Here is a 24096-nt window from a genome sequence, read left to right on the forward strand (position 1 = left end):
CTTTGATAACTCACCCCGGTCTCTCTAATATGCCTGCACATGGGTAAATAACACATCTGGGGAACAGGCCCTGAGTGTATCAATGCATCAATTAACGGAGGACTAAGTTGAGCTAAAGGTCTCTTTCAGAAAAGCAGTAATAGCCCGGAAGATAAAAACAGACACACAGACACACACACAGACGACCCATACAGACACACACAGACACATTATCCCATGCTGGGACGTTCAATAGAGCCGGGACTGAGCGCGTCTCAGACGGGCTGGTCTGGACGGGACCCCTCTGCATCGGCGGACAGCAGACAATCACCCATGAAAAACAGTCTGCTCTCCCTCTCCTGGACCCCCGGATGAGTCTCCTGGGTGCGGGGGCAGGGGTCCGGGGCAGAAAGGCCGAATGCCATTAACCCCCCCCCCCCCCCCACATACCCCCCCCCCCCCCCTCCCTCCCCTCTCCTCCTCTAACCCCCTCTGCTTGCAAAGGACAACTCCATTCAGCTCTGCCACTTCTGCCCACCCCCCGGGCAACAGTCACCGACACCAAGAAGCAATGGAGAAGCGTGTGCGTCTTTAAGGGTGTGATGGCTCACGGGGCCGACCGCGCCGTGCGAAACCACAACAGATACAGGGGATGAGGGCTTGATCATGGTCCCGCGTGGACGCGACACAGTGACCACGCAATAAGGGTTGGAGCACGGCCTGGGAAGGGGTCAGCCGAAGGGAGGGCTGCACCTCTGGCCCTAGCTGCCCTCGCCACATGTGGGGAGGATATGTGCGGTGCAAGTTTTTTTTTTGTGCGTTCATGTGTTTAAATGTGTTTGTGTGTGTTTGTGTTAAGGGGAGCGGGAGGTAGTGGAGGGGTTGTCTGCCAGTGTGTGTGTGTGTGTGCGTGTGTGTGTGTGTGTGTGTGTGTCGGGGGATGGGGTGGGTGTGGAGGTGAGGTGGCGGCTGAGGGAGTCCTCCTCCTCCCTCTATATGGTGCTATAAAGGGGGTGAGGGGGCTTTGTCACTCGGCTCTCAATTCCACTGAGACAATCACTCCAGGGACACACACACACACACACACAGACTCACTGGACACACACTGCTGGCTTCTCACGGACACTTATTGATGACCTACAGCAGAGAAGAGAGGACCTACATGTGTGTATCTGACCCAGTCTCCAGATTAAAGGCCAGAGAACATTCAGCCATCAGAGAGAGAAGAAGAGGAAAGTAACGATAACCAAAAAGACGAACGGCAAGAGCATCACTTCAGACCGGATCAGATTAGGAAGTAAATCCACTTTCTACAGCTTTATTCTGTCAATCCTAGCTGAGAACCATCTTCTGTGAGGCCGTCATGAAGGTCTTCAGCCTTCTGTACCTGCTGCTGGTGCTGGCGGCGCTCCTGGCGTCGGTGTCTTCCGTCAGACCAGGTAAGAACTATCCACTCTACTGACGCCAAATCACCAAGTACCAGACGCGGGGTGAACCTTGGTGTTCAGTTGGCCAGAGCTTTTTTGGTTTAGTTTTTTTAAGTTCCTATCTTTTCTCCTAAGCCTGCATTGCCAGTTTTGTCTCCTGAATCATGTGGAATTGTAAATGCAGGCTTACAGCTGAGTATAGTGGCGGTCGCAATTGTTTCTTTTTTTGCATATTTAGAATACGTGTTCTAAATGCACATTCCAATCCTCTAATTGTTTAGCAGAGTCGTACATCTCATGCGTATGTACGATGTGCAAGTAACACGTGGGCTCGGTCCTTACTGGCAATATAATGTAGGCTACACTAGCCGAATGCAGATGAAAATAAAATTAGGTTTAGCATTGTTCCTATCAATTGCCCTATCAGGCAAACATTCCAAATCTTAGTGGACCGCAACGATGTGTCAACTTCACTATTAACGCACGAAGACTTTTAGGACCAGTTGCAGCAACGCAGCTGTACGGGGCAGGTGCGCGGCGCCAGACGGATTATTGATCAGGCTCGCTCTCTCGTGAGAATACCCCCCACCCCATTGTTAGATCGACCCAAGGGCCTGTGACATGACATGGTTAAGAAAAGCGCATGGTGGATATACAGCCATAGGCCAAAATGTGACCGGGAAGACCGCCAGAGATCGATCAGCCCAGGTCCCCTCGGCTCCCATTGTCCGCTGTAGGGCTTCTCCAGCGGGCCTTTGTTAATCACGGTGTAAAACGAAATGCAAATGCCTAAGCTTGATTAACATGACATGAAGCTTGAATGCTTGAAAAAAAAAAGAATCTAGCTCGAGGCATTGACAACATGTTATTTAAGAGATCGAGATGGGGGAGGGAGAGGGAGACAGTCATAAAGTCATCCGGTGGTTTATCTCTTCCTGTGTGCTTTACTTTGGGCGTGCGAACCGTGGTGGAAGTCCACTGTAAATGTATTAGCGACATCATGGATAAAAAACGAGTGCTTTTTTCCCCTCCCTCCTGGTTTATATGTTGTTATCGACATTTGTGATCAACCCAATGCTACAAACACACATATTTAAAATTCACACCACTACGTTATTTATGGATTCTGCATATGATTTCTCAAGGCAATAGGCTACATCCATTTTTTTTTTATTGAGCAGGTGATAAGGCAATTAATATCACACAAGTAGGCTAGATGTTCCCTGACACCAGTGGATCACACGCGTCATTATAGGATGGTGAACCTTCTTCCGAATGTGATCAAAATTGCTATAATTGAAGCACACGTTTTCTGACTCCTATCTAACTTATCTTCTTTTGCTTTCTCCTCTATATAGATTTCCTGAAAATTAGGAGGAAATACCACAGATACCACTACTGTCCCCACAGACGCTGCATGCCGCTGCACTCCAGAGTCCCCTTCCCTTAAGGTGAGAACCAACGAATTTAGCAGTAGTATCGTCTCCTTTTACGCACGCACGCATTTACACACGCACACAAATGCATGTAAAGTATACAGTTTAAGTAAAGTATGGCGATACATTGGGCATAAAGTGCATGTGGGTGGCGGTTCAGAGAGAGTGTGTGTGATTCGTGGCAGCAACGGGAGTCCAGAGGTTTAGAGGCGCGAAGCATAAATCTCACTAATGATGGAGGGTGTTTTATTACCCGGAGTGTTTGTGCGATGGACTGCCTCGGGCTTAGGAGGAAGGAGTTGGTCAAGCAAGTTTGAGAAAGAGGGTGTTTCTGACTATTGTTTAACTAAGGAGTCCTTCTCTTTATGATCTTGGCCTGACGCATACACACACCGTCACTGCCACGTACTTATCAGCATGGTTGCCTCACTCTGTGTTTATCTGTAAATGATTTAAACCCCTTTTCCCTCTCTCTCCGTTTCAGGTTGATGCGCACGAATGAAGTGGTGAATAGTCTGGCAGGAGCAGTGTTGGGCCGAAAGGTCCCTGTTGGACACGGAGACCAGCACAGCAACCAGCTTTGATGAGAACACACCCAGACTGTAACCAAAACTGTTGTCTTCAGAATTTACAAAACAAAACATATGTTGACCTGAAGGACTTGTTTTAAAATGTTACTATAAAGTGTACATAAATATATATATATATATCACCGTGTTGTGGAGAAATGAGCTGGCACCATGTGTAAGCATCTTCCCTATAAATATGCATACAATTTCACGTCTCACAAATAGAGCTTTACAATTAATGCAGGAGGTTGTATTTTCGCTTATGTAAACCCCGGCCTCCTAGCCATGGACCAAATAATTTAAAGGAAAGTATAATTTTGTGAAACACGACCATGTATTATTATTTCTTTAAAAAAAAGTGTTTATTAAGCGTGTATGCACTTCAAATAACGTTTAAATAAAAAATGATGCTGTACTTTGTTTCTGTCTTCAAAGTAATTTTTTTGTAAATGCCAAAACAACATCACAGTCTGTGCAATTTGTGCTTACGGTAAAAATCTTTAATTCCATACATCTTCGTGTGTCCGTCCCTTAACATCCTGATTCGGCCCGTTAACCATTAACCATAGGGTGCAGGTTCACCGAGCACCACAGGTGCATTGTGGGCCTTATTTAGCCAAGACCTTGTAGCGACTCGTTGGGTGGCAGGACGCCAGGCAGAAGCGTCCTGAGAAAGGGGTCATAAATACTAGTAGACCCCCTGGTAGTTTACGGACCCTGTACTTTAAAAGGCGTGACAATGAACAACTACTGGCAAGGATACGAGGACCTCCAATTCCCAGTGCCGTCCATATCATTGACAGACGTTAAAATGGACGCAGGACAAGAGACACTAGCTGATGCTGGCATTACAAGGCTTTGTATCTGGAGGATGGGTGTAATGTCATTCCACTATTATGGAAAGTTAAGAATATCAAATATTTAGTCAAGGCAGATCCCACGGCACGATATCGAATAACCTAATCTTAAAAAAAAATAATCAGGAGTTAAGAATTGACAGTAAACATTCATATCATCACATTGACCACAAACCCGTGTCAAACAATAACGTAAAATAATGATCATAGGCAGAAGCAGCATTGTAAGAACCTCAAACCAAAACCAAAAAAAAACTGAGAAAGCATCAGGGTAGTACTTTGTCTCCTCCTCCTCTCTCTGCTTAGTCCCCCCGTGGGACTCTGAAGTGCATCTCGCTGGCGTCGCTCTCCCTGCTCAGCACGTGATTTACTACGATCACTAACAACAATGCAGCCCTTCTCTCCGTGGCCCTCCCAGGGGCCCCGGTGCGCTCACGCTCAGGTCACCAGGGGTCGTAACACCGCAATAAAGCCCCTCCCCTCTGATCTGTGACCCGCGACTCTTACCCCCTTCGTATTTTGCCGCTTTCCCGACCCCGCCCCTCCTTTCTTACATCACTTATGCCCCTCCTGGTATCAAAAAGGCCTTCAGACCCCTGTGTGCGTGTGCGTGAGAGAACGAGTCTTTGGGCTGGTGCATGCCATTGCGCGCGCATTGGAGGTCTTTTGTCACTTGGTAAACAACAGATATCTTTAGTCTCTTATCCCTTTTTGTCCCTTCCCTCCATCTGAGAGCTCCGCTCCACCTTAGCCTTGTTGGGCTCTCGTCTTTGTGTCGTCTGTTCAAATATCCAGTGTCTCAGTAACGGGATCTGATCCCGCGGGGGCTCTTGAAGGACGGGGGTCGTTGGGAGGCTTGCTGGGGACGGACGGGGGGGACGGGGGGGGGGGGGGGGGGGACGGAACAGGCCGGGACAAGAGGGCCCTGGATCAGTGCTGGGCGGATTGGTTGAGCAGCCTCTTGCTCAGCAAGGTGTTGTGTTGCTTCAGATACTCTATGAGGTCCGCCTGCTTCTCCACCACCTCCTCCAGACCACAGCCCTCCCTGGAACACACACAATTCAGGGAGGGTCATAAAAGGGCCGGTTTAATAGCACAGGGAAACCTGCTTAGGCAGAGTAACCAGTTTATGTTTATTTTTCAGTAGAGAGATTAACCTACCCACCCTTGTGTACGTGCGTGTGTATATAGTATGATTCACAACATGAGTGAATGAGGGATTTTCACCTGAAGCCAGTTTCGGTGGTTAGGTGTGTGTCTCTATAGGTGTGGCAATGTTCCTCTTGGCTCACATCAGGGACGGCACGCTCCCGGTTGAATCGCGCCACACGCACTGAAAGACAACGACCGAAACAACTCATCACCTTATTAAATTAAAACAGCCATTAAGAGGACTTATCAATTGAGCTCTGAAGCTGATCTCACGTTAGCAGATTGGGGTGCCTCTGGCTGTGTTCGATTTGACATTTGAAGGAAGGATGTAAAACCATATGCCGTCAGACATATGGCCTTGTGTAACACAGAAAGACATGTTGGAGAGACTTTGCCACCAGGCCAATAGTATTCATCTCTGGTGCCGTATAATGACGTGATTTAGTAAACATTCACATGGGACTTAGCGTCATCAGGTCTCTCTTGCAAAAGCGGCGTTTAACCTCAATGGAGACTTCCTGACTAGAACTGAGCAAACTATCCTATTTATGTTTCAAATGATTTCATTAATCAGTGCTAAAAATAACTACCGCCAAATACAATTGTGGACAATGCCAATGGTAGGAAGACAATTTATAATCAACTTTCATTACGTTTTGGTAACGTTTTGAGTATAGTTGCTAAAGACTCGTTGTCAAGGGTGTTTCACAATTTAAACCACCCTTATTTGAGAGGCCATTGCTATGCATCTAAGGGCGCACTCACACTAGGCCATCTGTACCTTCCCGCACACAATCCCCCCGACTATAAACAAGAGGACATTTGCCCCCTAAAGTCTAGATCGTTTGGCTAGTGTGAGCACGCCATCCGTACTCAAGTACAGTTCAATTCCGTGGCCTCAGTACACTTCGAAGGTGTGCTCAGGCCACGGTACAGATGCTAATGAGCTGACACGCGCATACGTATGTACAAGAGACAACCGTCAGTTGAGATTGCCTAGTGTGAGCACAGGCCAGCGGCACAGCGGGGGGGGGGGGCAATCTTTACAGGTACAGGGCAACTTTGTTTGAGTGCGTCCTAACTGCATGTGTTTGATTTCCTGTATCGTCCGAGGGGTAAACACATCCTCACATCCACAGCAGAGCCCCTTCACCACCGTCCTGACCCCAGGCCAAGACCAACATGGCCGCTCAGGTGAAGTAAAGCACACATTTATTTGGCCGGAACTATTTCCTTGTAAAGCCACGCCGGCCCACGTATCCTGCACTTAGCCCTTAACGGGCTGCCATATCCTGCACTTAAACCGCCATCTCTCACACCCGCAACACACACCTTTACACAAGGGGAGGAGATGCCAGCTGTGTGTGTGTGTGTGTGTGTGTGTGTGTGTGTGTGTGTGTGTGTGTGTGTGTGTGTGTGTGTGTGTGTGTGTGTGTGTGTGTGTGTGTGTGTGTGTGTGTGTGTGTGTGTGTGTGTGTGTGTGTAATACATGTGCTCTACATAAACTATAGGGAGATATTTAATTGTGTAGCATCTACAGTAGCTGCTATCGTTGCTTTACACGGGGAATGGGTTAGCCTAGTGATTGCAATACTTGCACTTGGTTCTATGAACATCTTTACTGTACCGACAGCAATATATTGTTTCACTTCTTATGACAAATGTACTTATTGTAAGTCGCTTTGGATAAAAGCGTCTGCTAAATGCCCTAAATGTAAATGTAAATGTATTGGTATGGTTGATTGTAATTCTTAAACAGTGCATATGACACCTTAAAAACAACTAATAAACTACAGTATAAGATAACAGCTCTATAAAATGTAATGGAAGAAGGACTGTGCTCAGTTTTTAAATGCTCATAGAGCGGTACTTAATATCAATACAAGACTTTTATCTGTGTCAGCATGTAATATGAAGTTGAAAAATATAACCTAAGATAATTATACTGGGGAAAAAGTATAATAAGGAAGGCAAAAAGGAAGTGTACATTTTTGCTAAGGTATTATACTACACCATCTCAAAGAACCCAATATGAGCCACTACAGCAGCTTATCGAGAGAAGGTAGCACAATTTGAATCAAGATAGGGCGCCTGTGTGTGTGTGTGTGTGTGTGTGTGTGTGTGTGTGTGTGTGTGTGTGTGTGTGTGTGTTTGTGTTTGTATGTAAGGGAGGAGCAGGCTTCTTCTTCAAGATAAGCTCCAGTGTCATTAGCCAGAGGAAATTGACAGCGGGGTTCTAAAGAGCGCTACCTTTACTTTGCTTCGGTGCGGCAATTCATCCCTAGCATCCACATAGACCGGTCGATAGGAATTCCGGGAATTCTTGCATAATGAGACCCTCCATCAGCCTGTGTGTGTCTGTGTGTGCGTAAATACTGTAATGGTGAGCAAGTACATGAGAAGGGGGAAAAACATTCCAGGAATGGCATGGGAGATCAATGGCTTGAAACAAGAGCATTTCTCTGCATTGTTTCAGAGATGTCACAGATGTTTGTTAAACCATTATGTCGGCGGGCTCTCTTGAAGGGACACAAAATAGGTCCACCTCGAGTGGTTCTGTGAAAGGGCTGTAGTTGGAGCTCATACTCAAGAATACTGAAACCCTAGTAGCCCTTGTAGCCAAAACAACCACGAACACACAGTACTCTGAAAACATAAATTGATGAGAGAGGACAGGGACATGTTGGAAGTGAGTATGGACTCTCTGATTCCATCAACCCTTTGAATCTGAATCACAGAGGACGACATAAGCAAGAGGGCGGGAAGAGCCGAGCAGACATCATACAGTGGTGGGGACAGATGGAGAGACAGACCAAGGATGGAGGGTAGATGGAGGGAGGCTAAACAGCAGCAGTGGGACGGGGGCGACAGATCTCACACCTTGCTGTCACACACACACACACACACACACACACACACACACACACACACACACACACACACACACACACACACCTCCATCAGGTCTTATGCGGTGATGAAACATATTTCATCAGTACCTACTAAAGGGCTGATTATGGTTCCCGCAACGCAATGACCATGCACACGCTTCGACGCAGTCATGAACGTTTATGGTTCTGCGTCGGGTTTTAGTCAGCGGACCAATCATAGTATACCATCAATCTTGCTGCTGGGTCGCCTCGACGGAAGGTTACGATTTTTGGAGGCGCACGTCCGGCCCTTGCGGTGGACGCAAGGAGGGTCCGCAAGGATGTAAGGGGTCCGTAACCCCCTTGCGTTGCGTGAACGTGGAACCATTAAGAGTCCTTGAGATAAGATTCCAGTTGTAGCAGTAGCAGTAGTGTCACTAGCCAGGTGCCTACAGCTCACACCGGTTCATTGTCGTGTATGGGCATCGATACACTTCTAACAGGTTAGGTTGGACAGAAGTAATAGAACAGCCCGTAGGACAGCCTGGAAGAGAATGTATGCAACTATGCTCTGAAGCTCTCATCTTGAAGATAATGGAATGCCTCATTGCGCAAAGTACGTCTACAAATACACTTGAAGGCCACCTTAATGTTTTCCAGCTAATAGGTTGATAGTCAGTACCTCACAGGACACTAAACTAAAACAACACCCTGTTTTAAAAGTATTATATATATATAAAGTAGGAAATGCAGATTCTGTGTCTCTTCAGACTTTGTACATCGTTCATAGAAATAAACCATTGACATTACAAGGGTACCTAAGTGTGTGTGTGTGTGTGTGTGTGTGTGTGTGTTGGCCCCACAGTTCTTACAAAGTTCTAACCAAGTAGAGAAGGGATGTATTCGAAGTGACCTCTTTGAAGGCCACGGCATGGCTTTGATGTGCATGGAGCATGCAGACCCATAGAGGGCCCGGCATTCATGTTATAATGAGGACAGCAGATACATACAGCCTCCCTCAAAAGATAGGCAGGCAAGCATGTGCCGTGGAGTGCATGAGCTCACACACACAGCCACACTCACACACACACACACACACACACACACACACACACAATCACGCAAACACATACACACTTCAAAGAGCAGAAGCCAAAGAGGCCTTCCTCTGTGGAGCTCAATAGCTGTGGGCATCATTATACCGACAGCTATTGAGCCGCTTAAGGCTAAAATGTAAACAGACAAAAAAAAAACATAAATTTCTTCCTTGTCCTTTGAAATGGCTTAAAATGCAGCCTAAATATTTAACAAGGTATCAGGTCCTTTGGTCTAAACCTGCAAAAACAGAGGCTTGAATCATTTAGGGAGAAGGCACAGATAATCGGGTCGTCAAAACCCTTCTATGTGGATCCCCGTATGTTCGCAGTGGCCTAGTGTGGACCATCAACCAGATTGCAATGCAAGGCTGATCTTCAAGACCAGTCGTGTAGTAGTGGTACTACCAAAATCAGCCCTGGTTTTAAAGGAGGATTAAAGAAGAGAGGGGTTGCTTTGCTTTCACCAACATGGTCAGAAGGATGGCAAGTGTGTGTGTGTTTATGCTGAAGACCATCTCTGTGGATGGGTCGTGCCTCACTGCACAGATCTAACCTGGAATGCAACAGGCACACACACACACACACACACGATCCCCCCGACTGTAAACAAGAGGACAATGTGTATGTCACTGTGTTTGGGTGGAGTGGGTTGAGGGTTAGCCTGTGGCTAGGCTAAAGCCTAATGTCTCTTATCTTCTCACCTCTGCATCTAGTATCTCTTACCCCAATCTGCGGCCTTCGGCCTCAAAACGAGCCTTTAAATAGATTTCCTTTCAATAAATCTCTCTTTAATTACAATATCCTCTGATTTGTTATCTTAAATAGGAGGTTTTCCTTTGTGGTTTGCGCTTTGTCCAGCTGTGGCAGATGTTTATACCAGCTGGGGCCTGTTCATTTACAACCGATTACGCGAGCTAGGAATGTCCTCCAAATCTCTTTTAAAAGATTTTGGAATTGTTTTTGAAGTAAGTATACATAAACAGTAACCGAATCGAGAGTTAGGGTGTTAGGGTGAGGGTTCAGAAGGAGGGACAACACGTGGACAAAGGCTGGGAGGGAGGGAGGGAGGGAGGGAGAGGGAGTGTGTTAGAGAGAGTAGTCCATGGCTGACGGTCGGCTGCTGGCTGTTTGTGGTGCGTTTGAACAGGGCAGGGCATGGCACATTGTGATGCGAATGCAAGGGGGGTGCAGAGCGGGGGATGAGGCTGCAGCATGTAATTCAGGGGGTGTGTCGTGTCAACACACCACAGCTATTAACAGGGTTAGGAGCAACGCTCAGCTGAACAGGGAAAATAACAGAAGCAGAAGAAAAGTGGGATTTACATTGAAAAACACTTCCGAAAACTCAGACGGGACTTAATTGACTTGATAAGAAACGTATCCTTATTTGCCATTTCAATGGACAATTCACAAACATTGCATTGAATCCCTTCAGTAGACAAGAAATTCAAAATGGGTGTTCAAATGACACCTGCAAGCAGCCAATAGTGGATAGATGGGAGCATTTTGCAGGTACAAAAATGCAGGGTTACGTCTTAAAACAGTTGGTTGGCTGGTAGATGCCTCATCCTGCAGGTAAAAATACATATTTTTAACAGTTTTGGGAACCTGGTTACCTGTGTAGATGAGTAGGCATGGCAACGCCACCACAAGTTCTATCCCCAGAATCGCGATAACCATGTAAATGGAGATGGCCTCCGTGAGTCCAGAAGACTGGACCAATAGCAGCAGCACATTTCCTACAGACACAACCAGAACAAGCACACGTACAGAAAACTGAAACAAAGTGTGATAAGAGGGACCCCTTCTGGTACAAGCAAGTTCTGCACTTTTCGAAAAGAAACCTTTCCAACTCTACGATGCAGGTACAATACAAGCTGCCAACAGGCCTTGTCAGGCAGCAGGTAGACAGTTCCACAGGAACACATTGTTTTAAGGGTAGGTACATACAATTTGGTAAACTATCAGTCCACATCTAGTTAACTACAACATGCTGGTTGTAGTTAAAAAAATCCTGATTGACCACATCAGCTAATTTGAGAACTTAAAAGAAAGCATGTTTTCCTGGGTTTGTACCAAATCTTCAATGTGGAACAAGTGAGTTGTTTTTTTCCCAATAAAACTCAAAGGGAAGCTAAGTCCGGACTCGATGATCGACGCGTACCTGTGGAGTGTACGGCCAGGGGCAGGTGCTTCAACCTCCGGGTGTTCCGGTAGAAGCGGAGGTACCCCCGACTCCGGGCGCGGTTGTGGTGGCGGTGCACGCAAACAGCAAACAGCAGCACCATCATCCACATGCACACCTTCCCGAACACGATGGCGCTCTGCCCTGTGACGTTCCTCAGCACGTTGGCGCACTCCTGCTCCTCGCCGAACTTCAGTGGGCACATCACGGCGACGCACAGGGACAACACCACGTATGCAACCTGAAGATAAAACCAAAATAAAATGAAAGGACAAGGATCAGGATTAGGGTCGGTTTAGCTCAGGAGGTCGGGCGGGATGACTTCAACCGGAAGGTTGCTAGTTTGATCCCCCTCTCGAGTTGACTGACTTCAACCGGAAGGTTCAAGTCAGCATTTTAACCTTTGGATAAAATGCCCTAAATTTAAATGTATAGAATGAGGAGACAGAGTAATATGTGCATGAGTGGACTCCCAGCTGAAAGGTGGTTGGTTCGCTTCACAGTGTCTGCAGTAGTCGACTTGTCAACATTCTTTAGGAAGACGTCTAAACCACAATGACCGTAAGCCACTTTGGATTTAATGTGGTTGATAAAATGACTATTGCATAATGTTTATGGAGTACATACATGGATGAGGGAGAGCAGGACGGCAGAATAAGTGGTCGGTATGGTCCGGAACTCTTTCCTGATGGCCGAGTGGAGGGCGTCGGGGGAGATCAACGGACCGTCCACTAGGGTGTCGTCTTCTGTGCTCGGATCAAGACACACGGAGCTACTCACCTGTTCCCACCCAAAGTGAAAGTGAGAAGGTGAAGTGAGTACTTGAGTGGTGCAAGGGTTCAACATTATCACCAAGCTACGATTCTACTATCATCACGCTACGGTTCTACTGAATAGTGGTTTGTTATGCATGCATGCATATATATAAATAAATAAATAAATCGTGTTTTACTTATTTGTTTTATAGTTTGTCTGAGTAAAATGCAGTGGTATAGTCAATTGTTTGTGTGTCAGGAAAAGTGCTTAAAATAAAAAGGTATTGTAATGTAATGTAATATTATTAGCTCTTTACGGCTTATGACCATGGCAAAAGTATTTCAATGTTTCAATGACATTTGGATAGTGACAGATTGTGACATAGACGGTTCTGAAATTATACTTCAATAGTGCTCTAGGGCAAACATTAAGCCCAGGAAAAAGTAATAATATTAAATACAGTGCCGTTTCTTCCTGAAAATACAGGAGTCTGCCTCCTACTCTTGAAGCAATGTGTAAGTTGTGGATTTTACTGTATTTCGTTACTCTCATTATTATGCAGTTTTGTGAACTGAACTTAATTGGGTATTTTGTACATAGGACTAAAGATTATATAGCACAGGATTTTATTTTGGTGGACCTCAATGTTAAGACACATTGAAATGCATACAAGTCGAATCAGAATATTGCACATCATCCCATCCAAACATATCGTGTTAAAGTCCAATACTCTGCATGAGGCCCCGAGGCTGTTGTGGCGACATCATATTACCAACATCTCCCCTCATCCTGTCAGCAGGATGAAGGGAACTTATGCAATTAAAACTAACAATCTTTCCCCACGAGGCGACATGCTCGATACAAACCACACATATTTGCAGTGTACAATGTGTATTTTAAATAGAGTATATGTTATATCAGGATAGCGTCGTTGATATCGATATAGGGGAGCCGTTCAATAAATAGTGCATTATAATCTGCAGCAGCACTCCAGTGCTAAGCGATAAACTAGCTAAATGCTGTGACAGAACGATCATACATATAATCATACATACTGGATACTGCGGCGGTCCTTTTGAGTCCATGTGTGCAATTTTTTATCGAGTTTTTAGGCCGATATTATAAAATATCACGTCAAACGAAACAACAACAAACAACGTCCGATCGCGCTCTTTGAGGTCGGATTCGAGAGTGACACAGCAGGCACGTGACGCAGCTCTTTCTGAGGGTTACTTCCGGTCTAAACAACACGGGCAACTTCTCCAACCCAGAGCTATTTAGGGCGCGTTTCCAGAGAGATGGTTCTCTAAATGGCTCTGCCGCGAACCTAGGCCTATCTCATATTTAACATATGATAAATATGTCGTATGATGTCCACCTTAAAGACTTAAAAGACTTGAAAGGTATATATGTATTTATTTTAGGTTTATTTATTTTAATCATTTTTATTAAGGCATTTAATTCAATACCTAGTCGTTTCATCGTTTTTATTTCCAAAAAAAAACCCGTTAACATTATCACTGGACGTATCGGACAAAGGACAGTTGAAGGAAAACAGAAGAAAACTTTAATTTCACAATTTTATTGATAAACATACAATTGCTATAAAAGACAATGAACTGAACATGTTGTGTGAGATAGACTGTTAAGCGCTGACGAACAGAGCGGAGCGTGGATAACACGGTGTTAAGCTCTTCTGTTAACGTGTTTCAGGTTAAAGGCAATAGCGCGGGAAGTAGAGGGCAGAAGGTACATTCAAACCACGAGGAGGCAGCGTTCGTGAAGAGAGGAAGAGGGGGGAACTACCGTAACTTCGATGAGGGTTGGGGATGGGGAAGGTTGGGGAAGCAGCAAATACATTTTTCTCATTAGTAAGCTCAAGGTTAGGAGGTTGAAAAATATTTTTTGCTGGTATGGAACTGTGCTTTAAGTGAAAACAGCATGTTTGCGGACACACACACACACAGATACATGATAACATACACATTCATTCACTGTGCCTGACCCAGAGATCTGCGTAAGTACAAAACTATCTTCTCATACTTTCTCTCTCCTTACTCATAACTTAAGGCACTGAGTCTGATGCAATCAAGCTATCGCAAAGAAAAAACACATCATCAAACATGAGGGAAATAATGCAAAATATCAAATAACATTAAATGTTGCAATAGCATGCGTTCTGATTAAAAAATAAGAAAAACGTCTGATCACAAGTCACACGAGATTGGCTTCCCTAAACCCCAAAATGTTGAAGTACAACAAGAGAGGAACACCGAAGGTCAAAGTGCCACTGGGGATAAGAATATATAAGAGCAAAACCTACCTTAAGTAATCCAGGCAATACTCTGATAAAAAACAATCCAACCCAGATATTTATGTTCTTCGTTCATGCAAAGCAGTCAACAAAAACCCAAAAGAAAACAAAACTAAACGAGAAGATGTGAGTAAGGCATTGTAAATGTTCGGGCTACAATAAGCTTTCAAACCCAAGTCTGGGTTACTATGCTGTCAGATCGCCATGATGTATAGCGGACATACAAAGGGCTTAATGCATTCCCTGGGCAAATATCCATGTGTCCATGACTGTGCTTCTATATGGATGTGCAAGGACCTAATGGCACTCAAGTCGTTTCTTCATCGATAGGTCCATATATATCTATATACGTTTTATTTAAAAATATTCCAGTTTTCTCCTTCCTAAATTACTGTCAAAGACAAAATGAAACTAATATTATTGTATATAATCCTTAATTAATGAATACTTAATTGTATCTAAAAAGAACACAAATGTCCGTGTGGACGTGCATATCAATCTGACTGCCAAAAGTATTGATTACATCGTTGGGGCGGTTCACAGGATCACAAATCAATACACACCCCTCCCCAGGGCCGAAATGTTGTTTATTAACCCGCCTTCATATCCTGTTCTACGGGGAAACGGGTCACATCACAGAAGTCAGAATATCTGTCTGCTGTCAGCGATGGAGGGAGAGTTGGGCTGCTGCAGAGCATCATGGTCCTCACAGTGTTGTGGGCTGACCTCCACCTGCAGCGATACAAACACTCTTCAATACATTTGTGCATGTATAGAGGTCTAATGAGGTGATGGAAGCGTGTGTGTCTGGGTCTGCGCTTACATAAGTAGTATTTGTGTGTTTACATGTGTAATGTGTGTGTGTGTGTGTGCCTGCGTGTTCACACATGTTGTATGTGTGTAAACGTGTTATACGTGTGTGTGTGTTAGTACATAAGTACTACATGTGTGTGCACACGTGTAGTGTGTGTGTGTGTGTGTGTGTGTACATGAGTACTACGTGTGTTTGTCTCACCACGAGTGGCGATGTAGCATTCATTACAGGTCAGATGTCCATTGCGGATCCGGACATCGGTCCCAGTGCTGGTGTCACCCATCTGGCCACTGCACACGCCACACTGGGGAAGTGAATGTGTTATTTTCATCATTTAGTGCCTTCAATGACCGTTGGTTTATGTTTTGTTGCCTTTAACTCTTATTTTCATGTAGGTCCGAACTTTGCTTCAATCAAATTGAAGCAAAAAACTGGTGCATGTTTAAATGACTGCTTGATTATGATTGGGTGTGTGTATGTGTGTGTGTGTGTGTGTGTGTGTGTGTGTACCTTGAAACACGGCAAGTGAAAGAACAGTCCCATGGTGTCAATGATCATGGCCGCTCCTTTCCCCAGAGGCTGAGAACATCCAGAGCACAGCCTCTTCCCACTGACACATCTACACACACACACACACACACACACACACACACACACACACACACACACACACACACACACACACACAAACAACACATGCTACGTTATTCAGGGGAACTAAACCTCAATCATACTGAAGATTGAAGAAAAAGATGTGTGTGTGTTTGTTGCGTGAGCGTGTGTGTGTGTGTGTGAGTGTGTGCATGTGGTTACCTGCTGGGTGAAGGAGGCTGTGAGGAGGAAGATGGAGGCTGCTGTGATCCGGCCACTGTGTTGTCAGAGCCTGACCTGTGGTCCAAAACACAGAACCCACACGATTAACACACATACTAACACACACAGACTCTCACACACTGAACAAGGGTTGTCCTAACATAAGATTTTGTCTAATAGTCTAATCTGATTTGCTAGGGCAAACCGATTGACAACTGATCGTCGAATCATATATGATAGAAAAGATTAAATATGAGCTCAATAATGCCTGATTTGTTATAAATGTTGCTTGGCTAAAACGCTCGGACATATCAGTTGGCTAATCAGGTTTCCCAGAGCTGCTGTAGGCGAGTCCCACCGCTAAATGACTGCCCGCCTCTACCAACATATTCCCTTTTCCTCATATGAAGACAATGCGCACGACCGTACATATCATCTGCGTACAATTTGACTGGAAATAAAGGCTTTCAAATATATTGGCCTTATGTACTATCATATAGACTTTGATAATATACAAATATTATTAGAACACATTTATGAAATCTGACAGTGGCTGGTCTCGTTCTGTCTGATTATGCACGGTACTCACATCCGATTATGACAAACCTGCATCGATAGAGAGACTTAAGAACACATTTAAATACATTGGAAGGACGCATTTCAGAGTCTAGAAAAGATGTGGCACCAATCAATTTAGCAGAACAGCTGAAATGCTCTACCAAGTACTAACGCGAGACAAGAATCACACTGAGAACCGCTTTCACCAGTGCGGGTGGTACGATATGACAGCTGCCGTTGACTCAGTTTGCATTACTTCTGTCAAATAACCTTGAATTGGTTCTAAATGCTGCCAAAATTTTCTGCTGTTATACATGCACCATTTACCCAACGCAACGATTCAAAGCGATGATGGTTGAATCTATTCAAATATTAAAAGATCTATGTTTCGGGGTCACCCCTACAATGAACTTGCCTTGATTTATCTTATGATTACTCACGAATTTACATCACAGACACAGACACACACACACACACACACATTACCTCTTGACTGTGTTGGACTGAATGAGCTGGGAGTTGCGGTCCAAGGAAGAGGTCTTCCACAGGTCGTGTTTCCTCGACGCCTCGCTATCCTGAGATGACTCTGCATACAAATAAAATAAACATTTGTCCACTTCCTGTTTAGTGCAGTGGACTGATCTCTCACACACTTTGACGGCACATTATAATAATTTTTCTGCGTTTATAAACTTCTGCGCGCTGAATATCATGGGAACGTATGGAGCAGAGCTAATTAAAACAGGCCTAATACATTAAAGAATGACTCCTTAACTCTTGTTCTATCCATAACTCACGTCAATAACACTCGTACATAAACAGTAATGCACACACTATCCTGCCTCCATACTACACTATCCTGCCTCCATACTACACCATCCTCCATAAACCATTGAACATCAAATATACACCATCCAATCTACATCACCACATATACATCATCAAATCGACACCATCAAATCTACTGACCCTGGAAGAAATGGAGCTTTGATTTGTGCTGATCTTCATTAGTGGTGGTGGGTCTCTGGATGTAGGGCTCTGGGTGTGCAGCCCTTCCCGGGGTCTGGTGGTTGGGCTGGGCCGATCTGGAGCCCTCCTCCTCTGGAGCCGGGCGGGGCGGCTTGGCCAGGCCAGAAGGATTAAGGGGCGTTGCAGTTTCATCAAGAATCCTCCGTTCCTGGAGAGGAGTAAAGCAGCAGATCCTCTATGAGAACAGGTGTGTGTGGGTGGGTGTTTGACTCTATGCATGTGTGTTGGTGGGTGTCTAAGTCTTTGCATGTGTGTGGGTGTGCGTGTGCGTTCTTCTGTGCTGTACCTCTTCATTGTGTCTCCTCTCCTCCTCCTCCACCTCTTTTTGAGCTCTTTCCCACTCCCCCTTCAGTTTCTCTTGTTCTTTCTGGTACTGCTCCTGCGTAGAGGCATGATACCAGTTAATACAACCACACACACACAAACACAAACCCACGCACATGCATGTACACCAACAAACCATGTAGGTTATATATAGCACCACACACACTTTCTCTGACACACACCCACACATGTTCTCTCTTTCCCTCTCATACACACACCATCTCTCTCTCTCTCTCTCTCTCTCTCTCTCTCTCTCTCCCCCTCTCTCTCTCTCTCTCTCTCTCTCTCTCTCTCTCTCTCTCTCTCTCCCCCTCTCTCTCTCTCTCTCTCTCTCTCTCTCTCTCTCTCTCTCTCTCTCTCTCTCTCTCTCTCTCTCCCCCTCTCTCTCTCTCTCTCTCTCTCTCTCTCTCAGTCAGTCGGTGGTACCAGGTCAGCCTTTTTCTCAGCCATCTGGTCGCGACATGCACCAGGCCATGCGTGTTCACAGCCCACTTTCCCGCCGTCTACCTGAAGGAGGCGCTCCTGCTCCCGCTGCCACCTCTCCTGCCGCTTACGCTCCTCATTGGGGTCCCAGACCCAGTGATTAACACGCTTAGCCAAGTTCAACATGGGGGTCTCAATCTACCCACGCCCAGCCATACACACAGAAACACACACAGAGGCAAACAGGACGAAGCACAGTAGGAAAAAGGAGGAGGAAGGAAGAGAGAGAGAGAGAGAGAGAGAGAAAGAGGGAGAGAGACACTGCAAGTGACTAGGGGAACAGGACAGGAAGGGTCAGGTCAAGAAGGACATGATGGAAAACAAATATATAGAGAGGGATTTATTCTGAGCATCGACTTACAGTTGAGCTGCTCTCTTGGATGCCCTCTGTTGGAAAATAAACACATGCCAAATTATTCAATTGCTAAATAATATATGAATTCAAAAAAAAAACTGGTTTTGAAAGAACAATACTTCTTTGAAATGCAATTCTTGTCAATTAAAACAGGGCATTCAAGGAGATTCTTTTGTACCTGATATAGTTGGAGAATACATCTGCCCGTTGGTGGGTAATGGTGATATTGGTGATAATGAGGATAATGGTGATAAGGGTGATAATGGTGTAAATGGTGATAGTGGTGTCAATGGTAACGATGAAGGTAATGATAGAGCAGCTGGTGCAGGCTCTTTCTCTTCTGCTGATGAGTCAAACCGCTCTGTGGCGCCATTGACCTGGATTAACAACAAAGAAACGCACAAACCGTGGAAAAAAATTGGCAATTGATCTGCAGATGCATAATAAATAGGGGTGTAGAAATGTACCTTTCAATAAAAACAAAGGTAATGCATAGGTAATTGTTATAGCTTTCAGACTCTGTCTTTTAAACATGCAAATGAACCGCACACACACACACACACACACATAAACACACACACACACACACACACACACACACACATTGATTTAAATGCTGGCAGTCGTAATGTTCTTCTGAATGCCAATGCCAGAGAAGGGTCATTATCTAACCTAATGAACCTTCAAACTAAACCCATTGTTTTTTGTATAGCTCATCCTCAAGGGTTAAAACCTCAGGCAACTCTTGGTTGTTGAATTGTTGATGTATCTATAGGTCCCCTCCACCTACCGATCCATCAGTATCGGTCTCCATGGTGATGGGCTCCACTACAGTCTGTGTGAGCTCCGTCACAATTGTGGTGGTGATGATGCAGTTCCTTCCTCCGATCAGAGCGCTCATGGCCGACCCGGAATGGGAGGCTCGGCTCTCCGTTGTCGGCTGGTCTGAGGCGGTTCTCTGGCTGTCTGCTGCTGTCTGCTCTGAAGCAGGGTCTTCCTTCTCCTTATGGGGGGACAGTGGGGGAGAGAAGGAGGGGACAGGTTCCTCTTTCTCCTGCTTTGGGGACAGTGGGGGAGAGAAGGAGGGGACAGATTCCTCTTTCTCCTGCTTTGGGGACAGTGGGGGAGAGAAGGAGGGGACAGGTTCCTCTTTCTCCTGCTTTGGAGACAGTGGGGGAGAGAAGGAGGGGACAGCGTCCTGCTTCTCCGGCTCTGGGGGGTGTGGAGGAGAGAAGGAGGAGACAGCGACCTCCTTTTCCTTATGTGGGGACTGTGGGGGAGAGAAGGTGGCAGGCTTCTGCACCTCCTGCTTTGAGGACAGTGGGGGAGAGAAGGAGGAGGCAGGTTCCTCTTTCTCCTGCTTTGGGGACAGTGGGGGAGAGAAGGAGGAGACAGGTTCCTTCTTTTCCTCTTGAGACGAAAGGGGTGTAGAAGAGGGAGCCAGCTCTTTCTTCTCCTCTGTGCAGGGTGGAGGAGAGACAGAGGCAGCAGGCTCCTCTTTCTCCTTCTTTGGGGACTGCGGGGGAGAGAAGGAGGCTGGATCCTCCTTTTCCTCCTCCGTGGAGTGTGGAGGTGAGACGGAGTTAGCAGGATTCTCCTTGAGAGGAGAGGTGGAGGAGGCAGTAGTGGACGACAATTTAGACTCCTCTTTCATGTTTCCATTCACTCGCACAAGGCCGTCCAACTAAAACGGATATAAAGAAGATGAGTGAGTAAGTCAGTACGTCCGTCTGCCAGTAGGTAGGAAGCTTACTAACTAAATCAGTAACTTACTAAGTTATACACAAGAAACAGAAAGCCTGTATGACTACGCAGTGTGTTAGAAAACCTTAGACAATTTATCTTTGACCTTTTTTACAAAAGTAGAGCCAACCTCACAAGAACCAATCAGCGGTCCCATTCTTACCAGAACAGACTTGCGAGCGCTGTGGCTGTTCCCGGGAAGGCAGTAGGGTTTGGCTGTGAGCAGGGGCACGGGTTTGGACGGCGGGTAGGGTGTGGGGGAGACATGGTGGACGCGAACAGTCTTTGCAGATTCTTGATCTTCCCTCGCCAGTGGAGGCTGGAACCCTTTGGTTTGCGTCGGCTGGGCCTCTCCGGTGCCCGGCGGTGTGTGCGGTGTCACCCTGGGTTGTCCCCGGGGGGGCTGATGCGGTCGTAGTTCTGAAGGCGCCGGTCGCGGCGGCAGAGAGGGTCGCGACCGACCGATGGGACCGGTCGAGGAACCCGGTGGGGTCGCCGAGGACCGGACCTCCGGGACTCCCTTCTCCCCTTCGTTCTCCCAGGGTTTCGGGTGCTGCTCCGTCACCCAAGCGGGATCCGGTTGGAGGTGTGCAGGTTCTGGAGTCTCAGAGGGAGGGTGTGTGCTCTGCGGTGGGGGGTGGTGCGCCTGGTCCTTCTGGTCCGGGTCTGCGGGCGTGGTGTTCGGGGAGGTGGATCGGGGCAGCTTCAGGCTGTCCAGGGTGGCGTCGCTGATGGTGAAGCGAAGGGCGTAGCGCTGCAGCACCATGGCCGCCTCCTCCGGGGTCTGGGCTCTCCGGTAGGCCTCACACAGGTCTATCTCCCGCTTCTCCCTGGAGACACGGGGGGGGGTTGGTGGTGAGGACAACATCAGAGAGGGAGGAGGTTGAATAACATCATGAGACAGAGGAGGCATAAGATAGGGTAAATGAGTTACAATAATTGTATTGACAAATAACTTCTCAGGGTTTAGGTAAAATTTTTGATACATTTCATCTTCTGCTCAAGTCCTCTGGGTAAATTTTGTGAAACGTAAACATAGAACAGAAAGACTTAATACACCACTGAAGTGTGATTGATAAATCAAAGTGCTCGGCTCAACCAGCCCTCAAACAAGGTCAGTCCCCGTCGACACTTTATAATCCCTGGATTAAAAAAGACACTCTAATGGTGGCGACGAATCCAATCGGTGTGATGTACTTCAATATGTTTGTGCTTACTTCTCCTCCACAATCTCTTTGTAGGTCTTGATGCTCTTCCTCTTGCCGCTGTCCACCCCGTTCTCCTTCATCCTCTTCTCGATCCTCTTCCTCTCCTCCTCCTTCTTGATCAGCTCCTGGGAGGCGCTGCGGCGGCGGTTCTTCCAGCGGGCCAGATTCTACCGTCAAGACAGACATGACCTTATTACCCGTCTAAAAATAATATCACAATCCCATCGGGAGGACAATGCATCGCATAGGCACCTATGATAACTAGACCTATATGGATACATTGACTGTATAGGAGATACTCATAACCAAAGCGACTTAGGAGTGACTTTGACAACAGAGGTAACCATGAAGCAGGCATCCTGCTCAAGAACGCCTCCAGTTAGACTCTGGGCATTGGGGATTTAAACACCTCTAGCCACTCACTATCCTCTCCTTCCTGTAGACTAAGCAGGCTAAAGAGTGACGCTACGACGTTCTCTCGCACATCCTCAGAGTTCCTTACGTCCTGCCAACCGTCGTCCTCCTCCTCGAAGTTGTGTAGCGTCTCGTGCGTCCGCTCGAAGCGGGACTGGTTCAGCGGGGGCACGGACCCCATGTCCTCCTCCTCCGTGGGCATGTCACCCATACTCATGCTCCTGCGGGAGGGGCGGGGGGCACAGGTGGTGGAGTCAACGTGGTTAGGATGCAGCGTACTGTATGTTAGCGGTTTCAAGCGTCTTTCACCTCTTTGGCGGGTTCTACTCTCCAGGATGAACTGGCTCTACAAAGCAGGGAATAACTACGGCTACTCCAACACATGCGGGCTGTTTGACCGTTTGTTTTGATGGAGACAACCCGGACGATCAGAACGGTGAAGGGTTGAGACGGACACACAAACAGTTACACACACCATCTGTGCGCTGCAGCCGGTAACGTGATCTCAGCTCGATAACTGTTGTGTGTAAGGACATGCTGCAGGTGGTTTGTCGCAACTTGCAAATAGGGAACAATACAAAAAGCTATGTGGAAGTAATGGCTAGCTATGAACAACATGGGGGTGATACATACATGTATGACATGTAGGTGTATGATTACATATGCATATTGTCCATGCACACGTAAATGCACAAATGGCCATGCTTCGATGTTCCCATGCTACTGTGAGACTTACTCTTTGATATCAGACCTATAAGCAACTCGTCGACTCATCCTAAAAATAACAACAGACAAAGGTAAACGGCAGTGTAACAGGATTGTGTGTGTGTGTGTGTGTGTGTGTGTGTGTGTGTATTCCAGAGAGATGGAAATGTGTTTCTTATAGGTCATCAAATGCTGTCAGGCCCTCATTTGCATTTCTTTCATAAGCGACAATCCAATAATCACAGTTCAGCAGAGCGCTACAGCTAAGGATACCATTAGCATCAGGTCTGAGGAGAAGGACGGTAAACTTCATGCCCGTGGCCGCATGCAATGACTTTGCACATTTTGCTGTTCATCTCACATCATCGGGGGCAGATCATCATTCTCCATCCACTGCGGTTTGCGGGGCTCCCCCCCATTGCTACGCATCTCCACGGCCCCTGTTTCCACCTCCTTCCCCTCGGTCCCCCCCACCTCCCCCTCAGAGCTCTGCAGGCCCCCCAGGGACCCCACACTCTGAGGAGCCCCAGCAGGAGGGCTGGCCGGAGGGGAGGCGGTTTGACGGGCGAGGGGGGCGGAGGTATGAGGAAGCGTCTCGTCTCCTTCTCGATGACTCTCTTTCTTTTCCTCCACCTCTTTCTCCTGCTCCTCTTCCTCCTCCCCGGCCCGTGTGAGCAATCTGCCGGGGGCTTTCTGAGGAGGTATGATTGGATCTTCTACTGACTCAGCAGCCATTCTGCTGAGAGAGCGCCGGAGTTAACAAGTCGCCGGTTACCAGGGGCAACGCAGCAGAGACTGGGACACGAGCAAAACACATAAAAACAACAAGCCGTGATCCCACTGCAGCTCATTAACCGTGCCGGTTAAGGGGGAGAAGGGCCATGAAATTCCAGATAAGTTCAGATAGCGAGACGGGTTACATCAAACAGCAAGCTCCAGGATTCTGTTTCACGGCCACAATAAACAACCGACTTTCATCTGTGTTAGTCCATATCGCCATGTGTGCAT

General features: G+C 46.7%; 3 protein-coding genes across 5 annotated transcripts in view; 1 reads left to right on the plus strand and 2 right to left on the minus strand.

Moving 5' to 3' along the window:
* Positions 1–1342: 1342 nt before the first annotated feature.
* apela (apelin receptor early endogenous ligand) lies at positions 1343–3336 on the plus strand (the record flags this gene model as incomplete). The annotated part of the gene is made up of 3 exons (XM_079728768.1): positions 1343–1418; positions 2765–2857; positions 3327–3336. The coding sequence occupies 2 exons, from the start codon at positions 1343–1345 to the stop codon at positions 2854–2856; spliced, it is 168 nt and encodes a 55-aa protein (XP_079584894.1). The 3' UTR covers position 2857; positions 3327–3336.
* A 439-nt stretch (positions 3337–3775) lies between these two features.
* On the minus strand, positions 3776–13511 carry tmem192 (transmembrane protein 192). Its single transcript, XM_079730468.1, has 6 exons — positions 13384–13511; positions 12200–12352; positions 11552–11813; positions 11004–11126; positions 5496–5601; positions 3776–5313 (listed from the first exon to the last, which is right to left on the minus strand). The coding sequence occupies exons 1-6, from the start codon at positions 13411–13413 to the stop codon at positions 5199–5201; spliced, it is 789 nt and encodes a 262-aa protein (XP_079586594.1). The 5' UTR covers positions 13414–13511; the 3' UTR covers positions 3776–5198.
* A 508-nt stretch (positions 13512–14019) lies between these two features.
* LOC307070438 (LIM and calponin homology domains-containing protein 1-like) overlaps positions 14020–24096 on the minus strand; it is a 19275-nt gene continuing 9198 nt past the window's right edge. For 2 of the 3 annotated variants that reach the window (XM_079728895.1, XM_079728894.1), the window contains 14 exons: positions 22472–22604; positions 21979–22136; positions 20925–21591; positions 19809–20702; positions 19197–19395; positions 19025–19050; positions 18688–18801; positions 18143–18235; positions 17797–18004; positions 17314–17413; positions 16270–16344; positions 15967–16075; positions 15658–15760; positions 14020–15374 (listed from right to left, as the gene is read on the minus strand). In XM_079728895.1, coding sequence (XP_079585021.1) covers positions 15349–15374; positions 15658–15760; positions 15967–16075; positions 16270–16344; positions 17314–17413; positions 17797–18004; positions 18143–18235; positions 18688–18801; positions 19025–19050; positions 19197–19395; positions 19809–20702; positions 20925–21591; positions 21979–22136; positions 22472–22604 — 2905 coding nt within the window. In that variant the 3' untranslated portion in view covers positions 14020–15348. The remainder of the gene's footprint in view (positions 15375–15657; positions 15761–15966; positions 16076–16269; positions 16345–17313; positions 17414–17796; positions 18005–18142; positions 18236–18687; positions 18802–19024; positions 19051–19196; positions 19396–19808; positions 20703–20924; positions 21592–21978; positions 22137–22471; positions 22605–24096) is intronic. The other variant, XM_079728896.1, reaches the window with a different exon arrangement.

Source organism: Pollachius pollachius (genome assembly GCF_949987615.1).
Source record: "Pollachius pollachius genome assembly, chromosome: 2".
NCBI classification, from domain to species: domain Eukaryota; kingdom Metazoa; phylum Chordata; class Actinopteri; order Gadiformes; family Gadidae; genus Pollachius; species Pollachius pollachius.